The sequence below is a fragment of the Phyllobates terribilis genome, unplaced genomic scaffold (genome assembly GCF_046119375.1).
Source record: "Phyllobates terribilis strain yellow unplaced genomic scaffold, ASM4611937v1 Scaffold_10__3_contigs__length_209671492, whole genome shotgun sequence".
Taxonomy (NCBI): Eukaryota; Metazoa; Chordata; class Amphibia; order Anura; family Dendrobatidae; genus Phyllobates; species Phyllobates terribilis.
Genome location: NW_027362770.1, coordinates 108,551,459 through 108,577,106, shown reverse-complemented (window position 1 = coordinate 108,577,106; position 25,648 = coordinate 108,551,459). Strand labels below are relative to the sequence as shown.

The 25,648-nt window shown below is 39.5% G+C and overlaps 1 protein-coding gene across 1 annotated transcript in view; it reads right to left on the bottom strand.

The window, feature by feature from the left end:
* Nucleotides 1–22,544, bottom strand: part of LOC141164141 (proteinase-activated receptor 4-like) — a 36,044-nt gene extending 13,500 nt beyond the window's left edge. Inside the window, exon 1 of the mRNA XM_073649283.1 lies at nucleotides 22,364–22,544. Coding sequence (XP_073505384.1) covers nucleotides 22,364–22,439 — 76 coding nt within the window. The 5' untranslated portion in view covers nucleotides 22,440–22,544. The remainder of the gene's footprint in view (nucleotides 1–22,363) is intronic.
* Between the last annotated feature and the right edge of the window lie 3,104 nt (nucleotides 22,545–25,648).

The window sequence follows — 25,648 nt, the reverse complement described above, 5'->3', positions numbered from 1 at the left end:
TGGGGTACATCTTAACGAAATCAGGACAGATATTTTAATGTCAGGACTATAGGACAGTTTAGAAAAGGCATTAATTCTTTTCCGTGGGGTTGGTTGGATGACAATGTAGGGTTACATTGTCCGCCTCTGTGGCGGTGTCTCTTCCATGCTCAATTAAGTTTTTAATTGTAAGGCCCGCTGTACAACAGCGGTTGGCCTTTGGTTTGAAAGAAAAGCACGCTTATAACAGAGGAAATAGGCATGGAATGATTTATGTGTTTTAATTTTTGGTATAAAGCAGCCCAAGGTTTTTTGGAAAGAAGGGGCTGGGGATTAACACTCCTTGCAGTCATGCTACTCCAGAAGACATTTGTGCCAAATCTGGCCAACTCCTTAAAAGACGTTATATGCAGGTTGAATAAAGACCTAGGTCCATCAAGTTCAACCTTCCTCCCCCAACTGTACATGTCAAACTCAAACACACAGAGGGCCAAAATGAAAAACTTGGGACAAAGTTGCGTGCCAACCAGTATACAGTATAATGGGCCCCACACAGTCCTCCATACAGAATATTGGACCCCACATAGTCCTCCAAACAGTATAATGTCCCCATATAGCTTTCCATGCACTATAATGAGCCCCACATAGTCCTTCATACAGTATAATGGGCCCCACAAAATTCTCCATATAGAATAATGACCCCACATAGGGGTGGTGTTTCTGGTGTCACGGGCCAAATATACTGTAATCACCCTGCGTGCCAGATTTGGCCCATGGGCCAGAGTTTGACATGTATGCTCTAAAACAAAGTGTAAAAACTTTAATTCTTAATTAGTCAAATTGCTTAACAAATTTTCTTCATCTTCATCAATATGTGTGAAGTCATTTGTAGGAAGTTAGAGTACTAACTAATGAAGCAATTTAGGACCATCTGCAAACCATATGAGCAACAGATTATATCTTCTGACAAGATGTGGGCTGCACTGCACACAAGACATATACAAACAGTGATTATAGAAAAAAATATAGAGATCACATAATCAGGGATTTGTAAGTAGAAGTCTGGTAAACTATCCTGAGTACACGCAGATGTCTCGAAAATAGTTATGTAGACTGGTTTGATCCCTAACATCATCCTTTGCTAGATCATGATACTAACATCGGTGGGGGTCCGACACTTGACACCCCTACAGATTAACTGTTATCAGCTCCCGTGAAGGCCAATGGGGGTAAATAGGAGCTTATCTGCAGTACCAGCCACGAAACAGTGTGACAGAGCTGTCGTGTTCGGCTCCATACACTTTTTACATCTGGCCACTGCATCGCATGAAAACAGGTTATCGATAGGGGTGTCAAATGCTGAACCTTCACAGATCTTATAATGATGACCTTTCTTAGGTACAGGTCAACTATGTAAAAGTACTTGAAAACTCCTTTAATATCAAAGATCATAGTCATTTCCAAATTTTACTAGCACTCTAGCAGCTCCACCACGGACTGTCAAAGGTGATGGATCTTGCATGGTGGATCAGGCATTTTGACATTAAAGGGAACCTGTCAGTCCATTCATGCTGCCCAAACCACAGGCAGCATGAATCAAAGTCAGGCTGTGAAATTGCAGACTGTAGCATCGGCGTCTCTGCCCCGTACTAGGCAGAGACGCCGTCCCTCTCACCTCCCCGCTCCTGGCGCGGCGTCCTCCAGCGCTTCTCTCCCCGCTGCTTCCGGCACGCGCTCCTTCCCCGGCAGTGTGCTTAGGGCGCGCGCGTACGCGCTCCCCCTCTCTTATAGGGACCGCGCGCGCCGTCCTAAGGAGTCCCCGGCCAATTGCCGGAGGACCTCCCATATATAAGGCACCTCCTCCAAAATGGAGGTGCCCGAGCAATGTTGTTGCAAAGCCTTCACTCTGCTTCAGCCCTCAGGTCCCGTTACCAGTTACCTGCCAGTCACCTGCCAGATTCCTGCTTGTTACCTGCCAGTCACCTGCCAGATTCCTGCCTCTTACCTGCCAGTCACCTGCCAGATTCCTGCTTGATACCTGCCTGATATCCGCTACCCGCTTGCTAGCCTGCGGTCCGACGGTCTGCCCTCCGACTCCTGTCAGTCTGTCTATGGACCAGCCTGCCCGCTCACCTGGGAGCGCACACCTATTACCTGCCTGCTAGCCTACCTGGAGGCTCTGCCGTCACTTGCCGTGACCACCTGCCTGTCCAGAGACTCTTGCCGGCTCACCTGGGAGCGCTCACCTGTTACCTGCGTGCTAGCCTACCTGGAGGCTCTGCCGTCACTTGCCGTGACCACCTGCCTGTCCAGAGACTCTTGCCCGCTCACCTGGGAGCGTCCATCCGCTACCTGTCTGCTAGTCTACCTGGAGGTTCTGCCGTCACTTGCCGTGACCACCTGCCTGTCCAGAGACTCTCGCCCGCTCACCTGGGAGCGCTCACCAGCCACCAGCCCGCTGCCCTTCTACCCAGAGACTGTCCCTGTCACTTGCCGTGACTACCTGCCCCTCTACCCAGAGACTGTCCCTGTCACTTGCCGTGACTACCTGCCCGTCTTCCCTGGGAGCCACCCGCTTCCTTACAAGGACTGCCCCCTTGTATAGTTGCTCAGAGGTTCCACCTCCCAGACCCGTTACACAGACAGGTATGTTTTTTCATTGGCATTTCAGAGAAAACATAATTTAAAGATCTGGACGGCTTCTTCTCACAGTTGATTGACAGTTCTCCTCTATGTGTGCATATAGTGAAAGATCTGTCAATCACTTGGATCGGCACTAGTCTTTTCTCTGCCTTTGTCCCTTGATGTTTAAATTTTTTTTTTTTCTGAAAACGCAGAATGACTTCAGAGAATAAAATACCTGGAAGCAATTGTGCAGCTAAGCTCGGATTCATGTTGGATAGCATGAATTGCCTGACAGGCTGCCTGTAAGACCTCTTGCACATGGGTCATTATGGCAACTTCTGAGTCGCAGTGCCATATTATGGCACCCATAGACTGCTATGGGACCCTAAAGTACTTACATAAGTCTCAGATTTCATACGGGGTCGTACAGAGTTTTTTCTGTTTTAATATGCTCTATTACATGTCTCATGTACAGAAGTATTGCTTTATGGAGAAACTACCAAAACTATAAAATACACATTAAATGAGGCACAAATGGAGAGATGAATTTGATGCACACAAAAAAAGAGGCAAAAGAAATTAAAGACAAAAAAACAGATGCAATATGCAATACTGAATTAAGGCCTGGATTTGCACTGCATGCAACAACATGTGATGCCATGCCAAATCCCTGCAGTTCTGTAATGGGAAAGCTGCCACCATACAGTCTCCAGCACACAATTCTGCCATGTCCATCTCCAATATCCTATCCCCATATGTAGTAGGTGTAAAAATAATAATATTAGCAAATACCTCTAATTAGAAATGTAGTATAGTTCTTCTGATTCACTATGTAGCTTACCCCATGTGCAGGGCATTGCAGTAGCTTAGATATCTAGATATCCATATCTATGTAAAGGTGCAGAAGATGGCATAACACACCTCTTAAAACCCCTGTTGTTTTAATGTTATGCATAATGTATTCTATGACATGTTTAATCCCCCTGGAGGCTGCAGTTCCTGTTAGTCAGGGGTGACAGGGTTAACTGTAAGGCCGGCCCATAGTTGGAGAGGAGTAATAGGGACCTGTGTTTTAGTTCCTGACAGTGAGTGAGTGAGTAGTTAGTGAGCTGGAGACAAGTAAGGACACCCTCAGAGGGCGTGGAAGACGAGTACCTCACCTACGGCTACCGCCCCATGCCACGTTATGATCATTCATATAGTGACAGTTAGATAGCTGTTAGTGGTCATCATAACCATGGATTCCTAAGCTATTGCAATTCCCTGCACATGGGGAAAGCGACATAACAAATCAGAAGAACTATACTACATTTCAAATTGGAGGTATTTTCTAATATTATAATTATTACACCTACTACATATTGGGATAGGATCTTGGACATGAGAATACCTCTTTTAGACACAGCAGTAGAACTTTATTGTAGGACTTATCTATCAGAAAATACCTTTATGCAAGGATAAGCTTAAAAAGGTGCAGATGATGCAATCGTTAAAAAAACACTCCCACATTGCCTTACTCAGACAACCCCTTCTGATCCACTATGTAAAATAATAATAGAAATACCTCCGGTGTTGCCCCATTTCAGTGATGTCAGCACTGGCACTCCAGGTGTTCACGAGACAATTGTTATGTCCCGCGATCCCTGCAGCAAATCAGCGGGGGCTTCACTTTCTTATCCTTCAGACAAATCAAACATCAAGAGGAAGTGAGAGAGCATCAGCAGCTCTCATTTCTTCCAGATGTCATTTACATCCAAAGGAGAGGAGCGTGAAGTGGTTGCTGATTGGTTGCAGGGATCACGTGATATAACAACATCATGCAAACTCTGTGAGATCTAGTGCCGACACTGTGCCAGAGCTGAGTATAGGCTGTAATTTAACCTAGGGGAAACATAGAGAATGAGAGGGGTTGTCTGTGTAGTGGACAACCCCTTTAATCTGTCTAATGTGTATATACAGTATGTCAGGATTCCTGTTGTCTTTCTACACTTTGACCACTAGTGGACGCTATTATTCACTTTAATAATTGTGCTGCAATTTCGCTCCTTACCACTGGAGGATGATGTTGTGTTCTGCAGTTGCCCTTTACTAACATGGCAGATTCTGAACCTATGGAATCCATCTTGTTTCCTGTTTGAGCCTACTTAAAGCCACATGGATCTTTCATACATTGCTTGAATATTGTGTCTAGCTGTTTAGTCTAGCTCCCGTTTCCAGCTCTGAACTGTCTTACCCAGACAGTTCTTACCCATCTACGGATTGTTTCCTACAACTCCTTTCCTAACTCCAAGAACATCTACTACCACTTGCTATATCTCCTCATGCTCCTTCGGCCACTCTATTCCAGCAGTGCTACACCAGTATCATAACAATATATTATAGTGTAAGTGTAGTAATATAATCATATTCTCATCGATCATTGTCTTACCCAAGTTAAGCGTCACTCCAGTGCTCTTCTAAGTCAGGTGACATCTATTCCCCCCCCCTATTCTATTTGGTCTGACTTACCATTACTAAGAAATCAGTTTTAATTTACATGCAAATAAGAATGAAGAGCTATTGTAGATCTGAAGCATCTGTCACTCCAGCTCTATTCTCCGTCCAGCACCTCCTGCCACTGCTCGACTGAAAGCTCCTTTCCCTGAATTCACACAGCATAGAGACTGTCAGTCAAGAAGGAAGAGGCAGTGTTGGAGGAGGAATACAGCTGGAGGGACAAAGGCTTCAGATCTACAGCCTCATTTACATTTCAATTCAAACACGGATTTCTCAGTAACAGATGAATGGACTGTCTAGGTAAAGGTATTGCTGGACTTGTCTTTGAAAGAGTAACATACACATATAGTTTAAACAGATTCACTGTAAAGTGTTGGTTCAGGATTTTTACAAAATTTGATGGATAGAAATGTGTTTAAATTAATATACAATACTCATTCTCACGTTATTTACCCATATCATTGACGATAAATTATTGGAATTGTTTAAACAAGGCAGAATGTTATTTGAAAACAGTGCAGTCTATGAATTGTTAAGGATTTGTGCTCTGTTCACACCACAGTTTTGGCCAATGTGAGATGTATAATGTAAAGTAGAATTCTGCAGTGAGATGTAGTCAAAATTGCATTTATCTCATTTTTGGACAAAACTGAATAGCACTATATTTCTATTGCTCTTCTTACAACCACCCCAAAAATATACACTTGGAACAGTATGGAAAGAATTAAAAAAAAAATCCCAGTATCTCTTAATTATATCTTCTGCAGGTCATTGAGAGTTCATTTTCCTCTTCTTCAGTAATTTATTGCCGCAAGTAGGATATATTTTCCATTGCACCTCTAAATATTTCCGATGGCAGAAGAACTATAGTTAAAACCTGAATATCAACAAGACCCTGTGAATATATACAGACATAAGTACTGATTATACACAGCTAGGAATAGCCTACGGGGCCGGGATAAGTAACGGCTCATTCATACTCTACATAATTGTCTTCTCTTGGAGGAGTAGTCTCGTAAAGGCCAAACATCTACGGCTACATGTCCACATAGGGGAACGTTTTCCAGTGCTACAAAGGAGGACTTAGCTTATCCATGTATGACGTTGTCAGCGTGTAACACTACATTTCAATCATCAGCCCGAGCTTCTTCATGGGGATGAGACCTGATTGTTGGGGGGTTCAGGAACTAACTCTAGAGAGGGGGTTTGTTCTATAAAACCTTTATGGTACGCATAGAAATAATTATTCTTTATGAACTTGATAGACTGGTGTATGTATTTCTATATCATCAATAATAAGTTTATGTATTCTTATATACAGTAAGTGGCTATAAGTATATGTATTCCTATATCACCAGCTATAAGTATTATATTCTTAAGTAATTTATTGCCACAAGTAGGATATATTTTCAATTGCACCTCTAAATATTTCCGATGGCAGAAGAACTATAGTATAAGTATTTATATGTCTCCAGCTATAACTGTATATAATAATCATAATAATGTTTTTATTTATATAGTGCCAACATATTCCACAGCGCTTTACAATTCAGACAATTTACAGACATTTTTGGCACTGTCCCCACTGGGGATCACAATCTACATTCCCTATCAGTATGTCTTTGGACTGTGGGAGGAAACCAGAGAATATGGAGGAAACCCACACAAATACGGGGAGAACATACAAACTCCTTACAGATGTTGTCCTTGGTGGGATTTGAACGCAGGACCCCAGCGCTGCAAAGCTGCAGTGCTAACCACTGAGCCACCGTGCTGCCCTAAATCTTCCTATATCACCAGCTATAAGTGTATGTATTCATATGTCTCCAGCTATAAGTGTATGTATTCATATGTCTCCAGCTATAAGTGTATGTATTCATATGTCTCCAGCTATAAGTGTATGTATTCGTATGTCTCCAGCTATAAGTGTATGTATTCATATGTCTCCAGCTATAAGTGTATGTATTCATATGTCTCCAGCTATAAGTGTATGTATTCATATGTCTCCAGCTATAAGTGTATGTATTCATATGTCTCCAGCTATAAGTGTATGTATTCATATGTCTCCAGCTATAAGTGTATGTATTCATATGTCTCCAGCTATAAGTGTATGTATTCATATGTCTCCAGCTGTAAGTGTATGTATTCATATGTCTCCAGCTGTAAGTGTATGTATTCATATGTCTCCAGCTATAAGTGTATGCATTTATATGTCTCCAGCTATAAGTGTATGTATTCATATGTCTCCAGCTATAAGTGTATGTATTCATATGTCTCCAGCTGTAAGTGTATGTATTCATATGTCTCCAGCTATAAGTGTATGTATTCTTATGTCTCCAGCTATAAGTGTATGTATTCATATGTCTCCAGCTATAAGTGTATGTATTTATATGTCTCCAGCTATAAGTGTATGTATTCATATGTCTCCAGCTATAAGTGTATGTATTTATATGTCTCCAGCTATAAGTGTATGTATTCATATGTCTCCAGCTATAAGTGTATGTATTCATATGTCTCCAGCTATAAGTGTATGTATTCATATGTCTCCAGCTATAAGTGTATGTATTCATATGTCTCCAGCTATAAGTGTATGTATTCATATGTCTCCAGCTATAAGTGTATGTATTTATATGTCTCCAGCTATGAGTGTATGTATTTATATGTCTCCAGACATAAGTGTATGTATTTATGTCTTCAGCTATAAGTGTATGTATTCATATGTCTCCAGCTATAAGTGTATGTATTCATATGTCTCCAGCTATAAGTGTATGTATTCATATGTCTCCAGCCATAAGTGTATGTATTTATGTCTCCAGCTATAAGTGTATGTATTTATATGTCTCCAGCTATAAGTGTATGTATTTATATGTCTCCAGACATAAGTGTATGTATTTATGTCTCCAGCTGTAAGTGTATGTATTCATATGTCTCCAGCTATAAGTGTATGTATTCGTATGTCTCCAGCTATAAGTGTATGTATTCATATGTCTCCAGCTATAAGTGTATGTATTCATATGTCTCCAGCTATAAGTGTATGTATTCATATGTCTCCAGCTATAAGTGTATGTATTCATATGTCTCCAGCTGTAAGTGTATGTATTCATATGTCTCCAGCTGTAAGTGTATGTATTCATATGTCTCCAGCTGTAAGAGTATGTATTCATATGTCTCCAGCTATAAGTGTATGTATTCATATGTCTCCAGCTATAAGTGTATGTATTCATATGTCTCCAGCTATAAGTGTATGTATTTATATGTCTCCAGCTATAAGTGTATGTATTCATATGTCTCCAGCTATAAGTGTATGTATTCATATGTCTCCAGCTATAAGTGTATGTATTCATATGTCTCCAGCTGTAAGTGTATGTATTCATATGTCTCCAGCTATAAGTGTATGTATTCTTATGTCTCCAGCTATAAGTGTATGTATTCATATGTCTCCAGCTATAAGTGTATGTATTTATATGTCTCCAGCTATAAGTGTATGTATTCATATGTCTCCAGCTATAAGTGTATGTATTTATATGTCTCCAGCTATAAGTGTATGTATTCATATGTCTCCCGCTATAAGTGTATGTATTCATATGTCTCCAGCTATAAGTGTATGTATTTATATGTCTCCAGCTATAAGTGTATGCATTTATATGTCTCCAGCTATAAGTGTATGTATTCATATGTCTCCAGCTATAAGTGTATGTATTCATATGTCTCCCGCTATAAGTGTATGTATTCATATGTCTCCCGCTATAAGTGTATGTATTTATATGTCTCCAGCTATAAGTGTATGTATTCATATGTCTCCCGCTATAAGTGTATGTATTCATATGTCTCCAGCTATAAGTGTATGTATTTATATGTCTCCAGCTATAAGTGTATGTATTCATATGTCTCCAGCTATAAGTGTATGTATTCATATGTCTCCAGCTATAAGTGTATGTATTCATATGTCTCCAGCTATAAGTGTATGTATTCATATGTCTCCAGCTATAAGTGTATGTATTCATATGTCTCCAGCTATAAGTGTATGTATTCATATGTCTCCAGCTATAAGTGTATGTATTTATATGTCTCCAGCTATGAGTGTATGTATTTATATGTCTCCAGACATAAGTGTATGTATTTATGTCTTCAGCTATAAGTGTATGTATTCATATGTCTCCAGCTATAAGTGTATGTATTCATATGTCTCCAGCTATAAGTGTATGTATTCATATGTCTCCAGCTATAAGTGTATGTATTCATATGTCTCCAGCTATAAGTGTATGTATTCATATGTCTCCAGCTATAAGTGTATGTATTCATATGTCTCCAGCTATAAGTGTATGTATTCATATGTCTCCAGCCATAAGTGTATGTATTTATGTCTCCAGCTATAAGTGTATGTATTTATATGTCTCCAGCTATAAGTGTATGTATTCATATGTCTCCAGCTATAAGTGTATGTATTCATATGTCTCCAGCCATAAGTGTATGTATTTATGTCTCCAGCTATAAGTGTATGTATTTATATGTCTCCAGCTATAAGTGTATGTATTTATATGTCTCCAGACATAAGTGTATGTATTTATGTCTCCAGCTGTAAGTGTATGTATTCATATGTCTCCAGCTATAAGTGTATGTATTCATATGTCTCCAGCTATAAGTGTATGTATTTATATGTCTCCAGACATAAGTGTATGTATTTATGTCTTCAGCTATAAGTGTATGTATTCATATGTCTCCAGCTATAAGTGTATGTATTCATATGTCTCCAGCTATAAGTGTATGTATTCATATGTCTCCAGCTATAAGTGTATGTATTCATATGTCTCCAGCTGTAAGTGTATGTATTCATATGTCTCCAGCTGTAAGTGTATGTATTCATATGTCTCCAGCTATAAGTGTATGTATTCATATGTCTCCAGCTATAAGTGTATGTATTCATATGTCTCCAGCTGTAAGTGTATGTATTCATATGTCTCCAGCTATAAGTGTATGTATTCATATGTCTCCAGCTATAAGTGTATGTATTCTTATGTCTCCAGCTATAAGTGTATGTATTCATATGTCTCCAGCTATAAGTGTATGCATTCATATGTCTCCAGCTATAAGTGTATGTATTCATATGTCTCCAGCTATAAGTGTATGTATTCATATGTCTCCAGCCATAAGTGTATGTATTTATGTCTCCAGCTATAAGTGTATGTATTTATATGTCTCCAGCTATAAGTGTATGTATTCATATGTCTCCAGCTATAAGTGTATGTATTTATGTCTCCAGCTATAAGTGTATGTATTTATATGTCTCCAGCTGTAAGTGTATGTATTTATATGTCTCCAGCTATAAGTGTATGTATTTATGTCTCCAGCTATAAGTGTATGTATTTATATGTCTCCAGCTGTAAGTGTATGTATTTATATGTCTCCAGCTATAAGTGTATGTATTTATATGTCTCCAGCTATAAGTGTATGTATTCATATGTCTCCAGCTATAAGTGTATGTATTTATGTCTCCAGCTGTAAGTGTATGTATTCATATGTCTCCAGCTGTAAGTGTATGTATTCATATGTCTCCAGCTATAAGTGTATGTATTCATATGTCTCCAGCTATAAGTGTATGTATTTATATGTCTCCAGCTATAAGTGTATGTATTCATATGTCTCCAGCTATAAGTGTATGTATTTATGTCTCCAGCTGTAAGTGTATGTATTCATATGTCTCCAGCTGTAAGTGTATGTATTCATATGTCTCCAGCTATAAGTGTATGTATTCATATGTCTCCAGCTATAAGTGTATGTATTCATATGTCTCCAGCTATAAGTGTATGTATTCATATGTCTCCAGCTATAAGTGTATGTATTTATATGTCTCCAGCTATAAGTGTATGTATTCATATGTCTCCAGCTGTAAGTGTATGTATTCATATGTCTCCAGCTATAAGTGTATGTATTCATATGTCTCCAGCTGTAAGTGTATGTATTCATATGTCTCCAGCCATAAGTGTATGTATTCATATGTCTCCAGCTATAAGTGTATGTATTCATATGTCTCCAGCCATAAGTGTATGTATTCATATGTCTCCAGCCATAAGTGTATGTATTTATGTCTCCAGCTATAAGTGTATGTATTTATATGTCTCCAGCTATAAGTGTATGTATTCATATGTCTCCAGCTATAAGTGTATGTATTCATATGTCTCCAGCTATAAGTGTATGTATTCATATGTCTCCAGCTATAAGTGTATGTATTTATATGTCTCCAGCTATAAGTGTATGTATTTATATGTCTCCAGCTATAAGTGTATGTATTCATATGTCTCCAGCTATAAGTGTATGTATTCATATGTCTCCAGCTATAAGTGTATGTATTTATATGTCTCCAGCTATAAGTGTATGTATTCATATGTCTCCAGCTATAAGTGTATGTATTCATATGTCTCCAGCTATAAGTGTATGTATTCATATGTCTCCAGCTATAAGTGTATGTATTCTTATGTCTCCAGCTATAAGTGTATGTATTCATATGTCTCCAGCTATAAGTGTATGTATTTATATGTCTCCAGCTATAAGTGTATGTATTCATATGTCTCCCGCTATAAGTGTATGTATTCATATGTCTCCAGCTATAAGTGTATGTATTCATATGTCTCCAGCTATAAGTGTATGTATTTATATGTCTCCAGCTGTAAGTGTATGTATTCATATGTCTCCAGCTATAAGTGTATGTATTCATATGTCTCCAGCTATAAGTGTATGTATTCATATGTCTCCAGCTATAAGTGTATGTATTCATATGTCTCCAGCTATAAGTGTATGTATTCATATGTCTCCAGCTATAAGTGTATGTATTTATATGTCTCCAGACATAAGTGTATGTATTTATGTCTCCAGCTGTAAGTGTATGTATTCATATGTCTTCAGCTATAAGTGTATGTATTCATATGTCTCCAGCTATAAGTGTATGTATTCATATGTCTCCAGCCATAAGTGTATGTATTTATGTCTCCAGCTATAAGTGTATGTATTTATATGTCTCCAGCTATAAGTGTATGTATTCATATGTCTTCAGCTATAAGTGTATGTATTCATATGTCTCCAGCTATAAGTGTATGTATTTATGTCTCCAGCTGTAAGTGTATGTATTTATATGTCTCCAGCTATAAGTGTATGTATTCATATGTCTCCAGCTATAAGTGTATGTATTCATATGTCTCCAGCTGTAAGTGTATGTATTCATATGTCTCCAGCTATAAGTGTATGTATTCATATGTCTCCAGCTATAAGTGTATGTATTCATATGTCTCCAGCTATAAGTGTATGCATTTATATGTCTCCAGCCATAAGTGTATGTATTCATATGTCTCCAGCTATGAGTGTATGTATTCATATGTCTCCAGCTATAAGTGTATGTATTCATATGTCTCCAGCTATAAGTGTATGTATTCGTATGTCTCCAGCTATAAGTGTATGTATTCATATGTCTCCAGCTATAAGTGTATGTATTTATATGTCTCCAGCTATAAGTGTATGTATTCATATGTCTCCAGCTATAAGTGTATGTATTCATATGTCTCCAGCTATAAGTGTATGTATTCATATGTCTCCAGCTATAAGTGTATGTATTCATATGTCTCCCGCTATAAGTGTATGTATTCATATGTCTCCAGCTATAAGTGTATGCATTTATATGTCTCCAGCTATAAGTGTATGTATTCATATGTCTCCAGCTATAAGTGTATGTATTCATATGTCTCCAGCTATAAGTGTATGTATTCATATGTCTCCAGCTATAAGTGTATGTATTCATATGTCTCCAGCTATAAGTGTATGTGACGCGCCCCCTGGGCCATATTCTTTTAGGGGGAATATCCGGAGCCGGATCAGATGGGGGTTGTAGTCTTCCGAGTGGCTGTGACCCGGTCCGTGCCCAGGGTGTCAAACTCAGTTGTATGTGGCAGTCCTACAGATGTTGTTAAGTTCTTTATTGTCGACTACGCCACCCGTTGTATTGCGGTCACTATGGCCGCCGCTGCAGCAGGGTCCGCTGAGGCTGATGGTATAGGTGCAGCTTGTGATAGATAACCCCCAACGGGTGGGGTATAGCCTCAGGGGGTCAGGTGCAGAGGATGGGGGTTGTGGTGGTGCAGCATAGGTGTTAAAGGAAGACAGAGTCGGGTTATGCAGTTAAGGGTGTTTACTCACTGCTGATGTTCCGGTCACTCTAGCTTCAAGTGACCACCCGAGCCGTGCTGCATCCACCAGGTCCTGGATCCAGCCAACCCCCAAGCGAGTCCGGAGCGTGACCCTGAGCTCTCCTTCTGTCCTTTCTCTGGCCGTCCCCACTATTGATCCACCCAGGTCCAGCTCCCTCGGGCCTTCTGTTGGGAGACCCTTGGCCTTGGGTTCCCTGACCCTCCACGTGGTATGCCTTCGTGGTGGATATGGTGGGTGGCCGTGGCAGACGCTGCCCACGGCCTCCGGTCTCTGGCTGGGGTGTGTTTTTGCCCCCACCAGCTTGGGTTCCGGTACCCTGATGCCGACTCTTCACCCGGGGATTTAAGTTGGGTTCTTGGAGTCCTTTTCTTCTGCTTCCCCCTCTGGGTCTCTCTTTCTTCTCCTCTCTCACTCTTGGGCTGCTCTGCTCCTCTGCTTCTTACTCTGACAGACTGACTGACCCTGTTCTCTGATGGTGCCCACCTTATATACACCCTCTATGTGTGAGCTCAGGTGACCAGCACCCAATGAGCTCCTATCTTTACCCAGGCTGCTCCCCCTATCTGCCCCTACACTACTTGGGATGTTCCACCCCCCCTCCCACTCCAGCCAGGAACAGACTCGGTCGTACCTGCATATTTCTAAGTGGGAGTACCGTTGGTCTGTTCCTCGGAAATGGGATGTATGTAGTGCATGCAGCCTACCGAGCTCAGATCCACACTCCATCCTTACCCGGGAGTGGAATATCACACCTCTGGGTTGAGGTGCAATACCCCTGTAGCAGCCGAGTCCTCAGGGTGCTACATATGTATTTATATGTCTCCAGCCATAAGTGTATGTATTCATATGTCTCCAGCTATAAGTGTATGTATTCATATGTCTCCAGCTATGAGTGTATGTATTTATATGTCTCCAGCTATAAGTGTATGTATTCATATGTCTCCAGCTATAAGTGTATGTATTCATATGTCTCCAGCTATAAGTGTATGTATTCATATGTCTCCAGCCATAAGTGTATGCATTTATGTCTCCAGCTGTAAGTGTATGTATTTATATGTCTCCAGCTATAAGTGTATGCATTTATATGTCTCCAGCTATAAGTGTATGTATTCATATGTCTCCAGCTATAAGTGTATGTATTTATGTCTCCAGCTGTAAGTGTATGTATTTATATGTCTCCAGCTATAAGTGTATGTATTCATATGTCTCCAGCTATAAGTGTATGTATTCATATGTCTCCAGCTATAAGTGTATGTATTTATATGTCTCCAGCTGTAAGTGTATGTATTCATATGTCTCCAGCTATAAGTGTATGTATTTATGTCTCCAGCTGTAAGTGTATGTATTTATATGTCTCCAGCTATAAGTGTATGTATTCATATGTCTCCAGCTATAAGTGTATGTATTCATATGTCTCCAGCTATAAGTGTATGTATTCATATGTCTCCAGCTATAAGTGTATGTATTCATATGTCTCCAGCTATAAGTGTATGTATTCATATGTCTCCAGCCATAAGTGTATGTATTTATGTCTCCAGCTATAAGTGTATGTATTTATATGTCTCCAGACATAAGTGTATGTATTCATATGTCTCCAGCTATAAGTGTATGTATTTATATGTCTCCAGCTATAAGTGTATGTATTTATATGTCTCCCGCTATAAGTGTATGTATTCATATGTCTCCAGCTATAAGTGTATGTATTCATATGTCTCCAGCTATAAGTGTATGTATTTATATGTCTCCAGCCATAAGTGTATGTATTCATATGTCTCCAGCTATGAGTGTATGTATTTATATGTCTCCAGCTATAAGTGTATGTATTCATATGTCTCCAGCTATAAGTGTATGTATTCATATGTCTCCAGCTATAAGTGTATGCATTTATATGTCTCCAGCTATAAGTGTATGTATTCATATGTCTCCAGCTATGAGTGTATGTATTCATATGTCTCCAGCCATAAGTGTATGTATTTATATGTCTCCAGCCATAAGTGTATGTATTCATATGTCTCCAGCTATGAGTGTATGTATTTATATGTCTCCAGCTATAAGTGTATGTATTCATATGTCTCCAGCTATAAGTGTATGTATTCATATGTCTCCAGCTATAAGTGTATGTATTCATATGTCTCCAGCTATAAGTGTATGTATTCATATGTCTCCAGCTATAAGTGTATGTATTCATATGTCTCCAGCTATAAGTGTATGTATTCATATGTCTCCAGCTATAAGTGTATGCATTTATGTCTCCAGCTATAAGTGTATGCATTTATATGTCTCCAGCCATAAGTGTATGTATTTATATGTCTCCAGCTATAAGTGTATGTATTCATATGTCTCCAGCTATAAGTGTATGTATTCATATGTCTCCAGCTATAAGTGTATGTATTCATATGTCTCCCGCTATAAGTGTATGTATTCATATGTCTCCAGCTATAAGTGTATGTATTCATATGTCTCCAGCTATAAGTGTATGTATTCATATGTCTCCAGCTATAAGTGTATGTATTCATATGTCTCCAGCTATAAGTGTATGTATTCATATGTCTCCAGCTATAAGTGTATGTATTTATATGTCTCCAGCTATAAGTGTATGTATTCATATGTCTCCAGCTATAAGTGTATGTATTCATATGTCTCCAGCTATAAGTGTATGTATTTATATGTCTCCAGCTATAAGTGTATGTATTCATATGTCTCCAGCTATAAGTGTATGTATTCATATGTCTCCAGCTATAAGTGTATGTATTCATATGTCTCCAGCTATAAGTGTATGTATTTATATGTCTCCAGCTATAAGTGTATGTATTCATATGTCTCCAGCTATAAGTGTATGTATTCATATGTCTCCAGCTATAAGTGTATGCATTTATATGTCTCCAGCCATAAGTGTATGTATTTATATGTCTCCAGCTATAAGTGTATGTATTCATATGTCTCCAGCTATAAGTGTATGTATTCATATGTCTCCAGCTATAAGTGTATGTATTCATATGTCTCCCGCTATAAGTGTATGTATTCATATGTCTCCAGCTATAAGTGTATGTATTCATATGTCTCCAGCTATAAGTGTATGTATTCATATGTCTCCAGCTATAAGTGTATGTATTCATATGTCTCCAGCTATAAGTGTATGTATTCATATGTCTCCAGCTATAAGTGTATGTATTTATATGTCTCCAGCTATAAGTGTATGTATTCATATGTCTCCAGCTATAAGTGTATGTATTCATATGTCTCCAGCTATAAGTGTATGTATTCATATGTCTCCAGCTATAAGTGTATGCATTTATATGTCTCCAGCTATAAGTGTATGTATTCATATGTCTCCAGCTATAAGTGTATGTATTCATATGTCTCCAGCTATAAGTGTATGTATTCATATGTCTCCAGCTATAAGTGTATGCATTTATATGTCTCCAGCTATAAGTGTATGTATTCATATGTCTCCAGCTATAAGTGTATGTATTCATATGTCTCCAGCTATAAGTGTATGTATTCATATGTCTCCAGCTATAAGTGTATGTATTCATATGTCTCCAGCTATAAGTGTATGTATTCATATGTCTCCAGCTATAAGTGTATGTATTTATATGTCTCCAGCCATAAGTGTATGTATTCATATGTCTCCAGCTATGAGTGTATGTATTTATATGTCTCCAGCTATAAGTGTATGTATTCATATGTCTCCAGCTATAAGTGTATGTATTTATATGTCTCCAGCTATAAGTGTATGTATTCATATGTCTCCAGCTATAAGTGTATGTATTCATATGTCTCCAGCTATAAGTGTATGTATTCATATGTCTCCAGCTATAAGTGTATGTATTCATATGTCTCCCGCTATAAGTGTATGTATTCATATGTCTCCAGCTATAAGTGTATGCATTTATATGTCTCCAGCTATAAGTGTATGTATTCATATGTCTCCAGCTATAAGTGTATGTATTCATATGTCTCCAGCTATAAGTGTATGTATTCATATGTCTCCAGCTATAAGTGTATGTATTCATATGTCTCCAGCTATAAGTGTATGTGACGCGCCCCCTGGGCCATATTCTTTTAGGGGGAATATCCGGAGCCGGATCAGATGGGGGTTGTAGTCTTCCGAGTGGCTGTGACCCGGTCCGTGCCCAGGGTGTCAAACTCAGTTGTATGTGGCAGTCCTACAGATGTTGTTAAGTTCTTTATTGTCGACTACGCCACCCGTTGTATTGCGGTCACTATGGCCGCCGCTGCAGCAGGGTCCGCTGAGGCTGATGGTATAGGTGCAGCTTGTGATAGATAACCCCCAACGGGTGGGGTATAGCCTCAGGGGGTCAGGTGCAGAGGATGGGGGTTGTGGTGGTGCAGCATAGGTGTTAAAGGAAGACAGAGTCGGGTTATGCAGTTAAGGGTGTTTACTCACTGCTGATGTTCCGGTCACTCTAGCTTCAAGTGACCACCCGAGCCGTGCTGCATCCACCAGGTCCTGGATCCAGCCAACCCCCAAGCGAGTCCGGAGCGTGACCCTGAGCTCTCCTTCTGTCCTTTCTCTGGCCGTCCCCACTATTGATCCACCCAGGTCCAGCTCCCTCGGGCCTTCTGTTGGGAGACCCTTGGCCTTGGGTTCCCTGACCCTCCACGTGGTATGCCTTCGTGGTGGATATGGTGGGTGGCCGTGGCAGACGCTGCCCACGGCCTCCGGTCTCTGGCTGGGGTGTGTTTTTGCCCCCACCAGCTTGGGTTCCGGTACCCTGATGCCGACTCTTCACCCGGGGATTTAAGTTGGGTTCTTGGAGTCCTTTTCTTCTGCTTCCCCCTCTGGGTCTCTCTTTCTTCTCCTCTCTCACTCTTGGGCTGCTCTGCTCCTCTGCTTCTTACTCTGACAGACTGACTGACCCTGTTCTCTGATGGTGCCCACCTTATATACACCCTCTATGTGTGAGCTCAGGTGACCAGCACCCAATGAGCTCCTATCTTTACCCAGGCTGCTCCCCCTATCTGCCCCTACACTACTTGGGATGTTCCACCCCCCCTCCCACTCCAGCCAGGAACAGACTCGGTCGTACCTGCATATTTCTAAGTGGGAGTACCGTTGGTCTGTTCCTCGGAAATGGGATGTATGTAGTGCATGCAGCCTACCGAGCTCAGATCCACACTCCATCCTTACCCGGGAGTGGAATATCACACCTCTGGGTTGAGGTGCAATACCCCTGTAGCAGCCGAATCCTCAGGGTGCTACATATGTATTTATATGTCTCCAGCCATAAGTGTATGTATTCATATGTCTCCAGCTATGAGTGTATGTATTTATATGTCTCCAGCTATAAGTGTATGTATTCATATGTCTCCAGCTATAAGTGTATGTATTTATATGTCTCCAGCTATAAGTGTATGTATTCATATGTCTCCAGCTATAAGTGTATGTATTCATATGTCTCCAGCTATAAGTGTATGTATTCATATGTCTCCAGCCATAAGTGTATGCATTTATGTCTCCAGCTGTAAGTGTATGTATTTATATGTCTCCAGCTATAAGTGTATGCATTTATATGTCTCCAGCTATAAGTGTATGTATTCATATGTCTCCAGCTATAAGTGTATGTATTTATGTCTCCAGCTGTAAGTGTATGTATTTATATGTCTCCAGCTATAAGTGTATGTATTCATATGTCTCCAGCTATAAGTGTATGTATTCATATGTCTCCAGCTATAAGTGTATGTATTTATGTCTCCAGCTGTAAGTGTATGTATTTATATGTCTCCAGCTGTAAGTGTATGTATTCATATGTCTCCAGCTATAAGTGTATGTATTTATGTCTCCAGCTGTAAGTGTATGTATTTATATGTCTCCAGCTATAAGTGTATGTATTCATATGTCTCCAGCTATAAGTGTATGTATTCATATGTCTCCAGCTATAAGTGTATGTATTCATATGTCTCCAGCTATAAGTGTATGTATTCATATGTCTCCAGCTATAAGTGTATGTATTCATATGTCTCCAGCCATAAGTGTATGTATTTATGTCTCCAGCTATAAGTGTATGTATTTATATGTCTCCAGACATAAGTGTATGTATTCATATGTCTCCAGCTATAAGTGTATGTATTTATATGTCTCCAGCTATAAGTGTATGTATTTATATGTCTCCCGCTATAAGTGTATGTATTCATATGTCTCCAGCTATAAGTGTATGTATTCATATGTCTCCAGCTATAAGTGTATGTATTTATATGTCTCCAGCCATAAGTGTATGTATTCATATGTCTCCAGCTATGAGTGTATGTATTTATATGTCTCCAGCTATAAGTGTATGTATTCATATGTCTCCAGCTATAAGTGTATGTATTCATATGTCTCCAGCTATAAGTGTATGCATTTATATGTCTCCAGCTATAAGTGTATGTATTCATATGTCTCCAGCCATAAGTGTATGTATTTATATGTCTCCAGCCATAAGTGTATGTATTCATATGTCTCCAGCTATGAGTGTATGTATTTATATGTCTCCAGCTATAAGTGTATGTATTCATATGTCTCCAGCTATAAGTGTATGTATTCATATGTCTCCAGCTATAAGTGTATGTATTCATATGTCTCCAGCTATAAGTGTATGTATTCATATGTCTCCAGCTATAAGTGTATGTATTCATATGTCTCCAGCTATAAGTGTATGTATTCATATGTCTCCAGCTATAAGTGTATGCATTTATGTCTCCAGCTATAAGTGTATGCATTTATATGTCTCCAGCCATAAGTGTATGTATTTATATGTCTCCAGCTATAAGTGTATGTATTCATATGTCTCCAGCTATAAGTGTATGTATTCATATGTCTCCAGCTATAAGTGTATGTATTCATATGTCTCCCGCTATAAGTGTATGTATTCATATGTCTCCAGCTATAAGTGTATGTATTCATATGTCTCCAGCTATAAGTGTATGTATTCATATGTCTCCAGCTATAAGTGTATGTATTCATATGTCTCCAGCTATAAGTGTATGTATTCATATGTCTCCAGCTATAAGTGTATGTATTTATATGTCTCCAGCTATAAGTGTATGTATTCATATGTCTCCAGCTATAAGTGTATGTATTCATATGTCTCCAGCTATAAGTGTATGTATTCATATGTCTCCAGCTATAAGTGTATGTATTCATATGTCTCCAGCTATAAGTGTATGCATTTATATGTCTCCAGCTATAAGTGTATGTATTCATATGTCTCCAGCTATAAGTGTATGTATTCATATGTCTCCAGCTATAAGTGTATGTATTCATATGTCTCCAGCTATAAGTGTATGCATTTATATGTCTCCAGCTATAAGTGTATGTATTCATATGTCTCCAGCTATAAGTGTATGTATTCATATGTCTCCAGCTATAAGTGTATGTATTCATATGTCTCCAGCTATAAGTGTATGTATTCATATGTCTCCAGCTATAAGTGTATGTATTCATATGTCTCCAGCTATAAGTGTATGTATTCATATGTCTCCAGCTATAAGTGTATGTATTTATATGTCTCCAGCCATAAGTGTATGTATTCATATGTCTCCAGCTATGAGTGTATGTATTTATATGTCTCCAGCTATAAGTGTATGTATTCATATGTCTCCAGCTATAAGTGTATGTATTTATATGTCTCCAGCTATAAGTGTATGTATTCATATGTCTCCAGCTATAAGTGTATGTATTCATATGTCTCCAGCCATAAGTGTATGCATTTATGTCTCCAGCTGTAAGTGTATGCATTCATATGTCACCCGCTATAAGTGTATGTATTTATATGTCTCCAGCTATAAGTGTATGTATTCATATGTCTCCAGCTATAAGTGTATGCATTTATATGTCTCCAGCTATAAGTGTATATATTCATATGTCTCCAGCTATAAGTGTATGTATTCATATGTCTCCAGCTATAAGTGTATGTATTTATATGTCTCCAGCTGTAAGTGTATGTATTCATATGTCTCCAGCTATAAGTGTATGTATTCATATGTCTCCAGCTATAAGTGTATGTATTCATATGTCTCCAGCTATAAGTGTATGTATTTATGTCTCCAGCTGTAAGTGTATGTATTTATATGTCTCCAGCTATTAGTGTATGTATTCATATGTCTCCAGCTATAAGTGTATGTATTCATATGTCTCCAGCTATAAGTGTATGTATTCATGTCTCTAGCTGTAAGTGTATGTATTCGTATGTCTCCAGCTATAAGTGTATGTATTCATATGTCTCCAGCTATAAGTGTATGTATTCATATGTCTCCAGCTATAAGTGTATGCATTTATATGTCTCCAGCTATAAGTGTATGTATTCATATGTCTCCAGCTATAAGTGTATGTATTCATATGTCTCCAGCTGTAAGTGTATGTATTCGTATGTCTCCAGCTATAAGTGTATGTATTCATATGTCTCCAGCTGTAAGTGTATGTATTCATATGTCTCCAGCTATAAGTGTATGTATTCATATGTCTCCAGCTGTAAGTGTATGTATTCGTATGTCTCCAGCTATAAGTGTATGTATTCATATGTCTCCAGCTATAAGTGTATGTATTCCTAGATCACCAGTTGGAAATTAAATTTTTAACTAAAATATCTATACAAACAGAACGGGTACTCTCCGAAGTTCTTGATGAAAAAATTCAAGGTGTCTTTTTTTGCTGCTTTCTTTAGACTTTATCTATATATACAAACAGAAGCAGCACTTAGAATAGTGAATAGAATATTTTATTGGGCAAATGAGGGCACTGATACAGGGAGATAAAAATTTATATTCACTATTTCTTTTATGTATATGTATTAGGACCCTGTATTAAGGTGAAGGTCAATCAGCTTCTTACTATTTGAACGAATATCTGATAATCCATCATTTATCTCATATCTATCTATCTTTCCAAAAATGCATGCTGCTTATGAATTACCAGTCTCGTATTAAAAAATTCCTGAAATTACAGTTTAGTACATATTGAACACATTAAACCTAAAAACCCGCAAGACCCTTTAAATAAAAGTCTAAATAATAAGACCCCGCCATAAAGAGTTCCATTTAGCTGTGTAATCTGAAGTATTTGATTTACCTTTAGGGCAGGAAGCCTTTACAATGCTCAGAAAGTAAAAAAGAATCAGAGCAATGTACAGGAGCCGCGCAGACATCGTGGAGTCCTGACCACCAGAGCAGCTGACACAGTTGCAGGATGACTTGCACAGAACAGATAGCAGTGTGCACCAACCCGAGTCTGCAGAAGAGCCGTCCCATCCTCTGATTGTGTAAATCACTTCCACATGCTTCTCTGGAAACTTTTTTAGTGATGACGTTTAGATCTGTACCGTCTTGAGTAGTTTTATTCCTTTTTCTGTTGTTTAAATGGGTACTCTCATGAATAAAGTTCATTTTAATCAATAGATCTTGGAATAATAATTATTTCCATAATTGGATGTGTTTAAAAATATTGTTCTTGTGCTGAGATAATCTTATAAATGTTCCCCTGCTGTGTACTGTGTAATGGCTGTGTCTGACTATGCAGGAATGTGTAAAGAAAAACAAGGCACTTCTAGAAGGAAAGGTGCACAAGGAGGATCCAAATCCATCAGTTATGTTGCAAAAACACTTGGCACAAGATCCCTGAACATTACCTCCCCTCTTAACCATGCCTATCATATCAACCCTGGACGCCTATACACCTGTTCACATTCAGCCTGGATTTGGTATGTCTTTTCTGTATGAAGTTCGCTGGCCTTCCTCTCCCAAATCAACAGACAGAGCTGGCGCTGTTTCTAGACTTTAACCACTCCTCCATAGCCTCGTCAGTAGCCACGCTCCCTATAACCCGATTGGTCCGCGTCACACATGCCTTCTCTCATTTCTGTTAACCGTGCTTGGTTGGACACACCTCCTGGAATCTGATTGGCTGGTTCACTGCACACCCCTGTTCACTCTTCCATTCTGAGAGATGGATACTGCAGAGTATCACCTAGCGCTGAAGCACGCAGTTTCCCACTATCCAGATGGTATATGTACACTTGATGTTGTTGCAGATTACACCTCCCTTATCTAATATTATTGCAACACTTAACATCAGATTCATTCAAGTGTGCATGCTCATTCTACTTTCTGACTGATTGTCACGGGTGTGTCAGGTGTAATAGACAGTCGCTCTGGATCTAGCTGTAGAAGGTCACTGCGCTTGGCATTGCAGACACCTTCTTAATCCTTCTTCCTTTAAGACCTGGCGGTGACCTCCCTTCTGCTGCTGATTGACACACGCTTGCATGAGAGTTAAAAACCCTCAGTTTGCTCTAGGCAATCGCCGGTGATACTTCTATTTACCTTTGCGCATGCTTGGAGCACTAGCTGTTGGCTAGCTTCTTCTCTGATGCTCTTGGAGGACTGTTGGCGTTACTCCTCTGGTGTCTGCTCAAGTTAAGTTAATCCCCTTTGTTTGTCTACTGTGTTGTCTTTAGTTTGTAGTGGGGCCTGACCAGTGCTCACTCCTCCCCCTTCCTATCTAGGGCCAAGGTCTAGGGACATACAGGGTTTAGGGTCCTTCTCGGCGATAGGTGTGGAACCTATATAGGGACAGTAGGGTAGCAGGGTGTTATTAGATCTGCCTAGGGGTCTCCATTCACCCTTCCCATAGTGTTTGGGCTTCCTCCCCCTCTTCACTTCGTGTTGCATTTAGGCTCTCCCACACCTTGTATGACATTATCACCAGCCATACATTATTAAGGAAGAAAAAAAAAACTGACAAGTGGTTTTATTTGTGTGTGGGGCCTTTTCGGTTGTGTTTTTTTTTTTCCTTTTCCCGGGGTTCATGGATCTGGTTGCAGAGCTGGCAGAGCAGCTGCGCAGGTGTTAGAACCTTGTTCTTAGGTTTTTTCCTTTGCTGGTCACATGACCTTGTTGGCCTATTTAATCCTGCTCCGCCCTTCTGGCTTTGCTGGACTTCATTGTTTAACTACTTTCTAGCTAGCCTGTGCTCAGTATCTAACTCTGTTAGTTTGCTTGGTCTACGGACCTCTATGTTCTATATATTTTGTTTGTTTGTCTGTCTGCTACTATTTCTGTTAGGAGGTGTCCCATTTTCCTCCCAGTCCTTAGTACTTGTAGGGATTCCTTCCCCACATCTATAGGTCTCCGTACAGACTAGCTTAGGACTTTAGCAGGTCTGATCGCAGGATCAGGTTCCCTGTTACATCATAGGGATTTAGCTGAGTTCTATCGTGGGGACAGATCTCCTCTCTTTCCTTAGCTCTGGTAGCAGAACATAACAGTAAGTCCAGCCCAGCAAATGCTCTAAGGAAAGATTTTTTCTGTTCCATCATGGTGTCGGTTCTGGATTTGGCTAAACGCCTGCAGGAACTCTCTTTGGAGGTGACTGAGCTCCGTCAACACGTGAGTAACTGTCCTGGAGCACATTTCTTGGAGCCTAAGGTACGTTTGCCGGATTTATTTTTTGGTGAACACCGAGAATTTTTTTCATTTAAAAATGCTTGCTTATTGTATATTCATTTGAGACCCAAGTCCTCTGGGGATGATTCCCAGCGCATAGGGTTTATAATGTCACTTTTGCGCAAAGAGCCTCAGGAGTGGGCCTTTTCTTTGCAACCTAGTGATACATGCTTCAGTTCAGTGGATAGTTTTTTTTCTGCTTTGGGACTATTATATGATGATCCTGACCGTGTCTCATCAGCTGAGACTGAGTTAAGACGTTTGAGACAGGGATCAGGTAATGTGGAAAAATATTGTACTCATTTCCATCGTTGGTCTACTCAAACAGGGTGGAACGATTCTGCTCTGAAAAGTCTATTTCTTGCTGGGCTCAGTGAAAGGGTTAAAGACCTGCTAATTGCTTATCCTACACCTGAAGATTTGCAACAGGCTATGCAATTAGCTATACGGGTGGATAGGAGACTGCGTGCAAGGGTTAATGAGAGCAAATCCTCTGCTATGTCAGTTTCTGGTTATGAGAATGTGTGTACTAACAGTGGTGAATCGATGGAGATTGGAGCGATGGCACCTCTCTCTCAAGAAAAAGATCGCAGATTTTCTGAAGGCTTGTGTTTCTATTGCGGAAAATCTGGTCATTTAATTAAAGACTGTGAGCTTCGTATCAAGAAAGAAAAAAAAAATGGTCAGTCATGCCCGTATTGCCTGTTTAAATTCCAAGGGTGTATTTTTAGCTGCTTCCACGATTGCTCAGGAAAAATTAATGGAATTTCGGGTGTTTGTTGATTGTGGGTCTACTCTGAATGTAATTGATGGGGGATTCTTGGAAAGACTCAATTTAAAACCCGAACCTTTATCATCCCCCATTGCTATGGTTTCTGTGGATGGTTCCCCTTTGAAGAATATTACTCTCAAG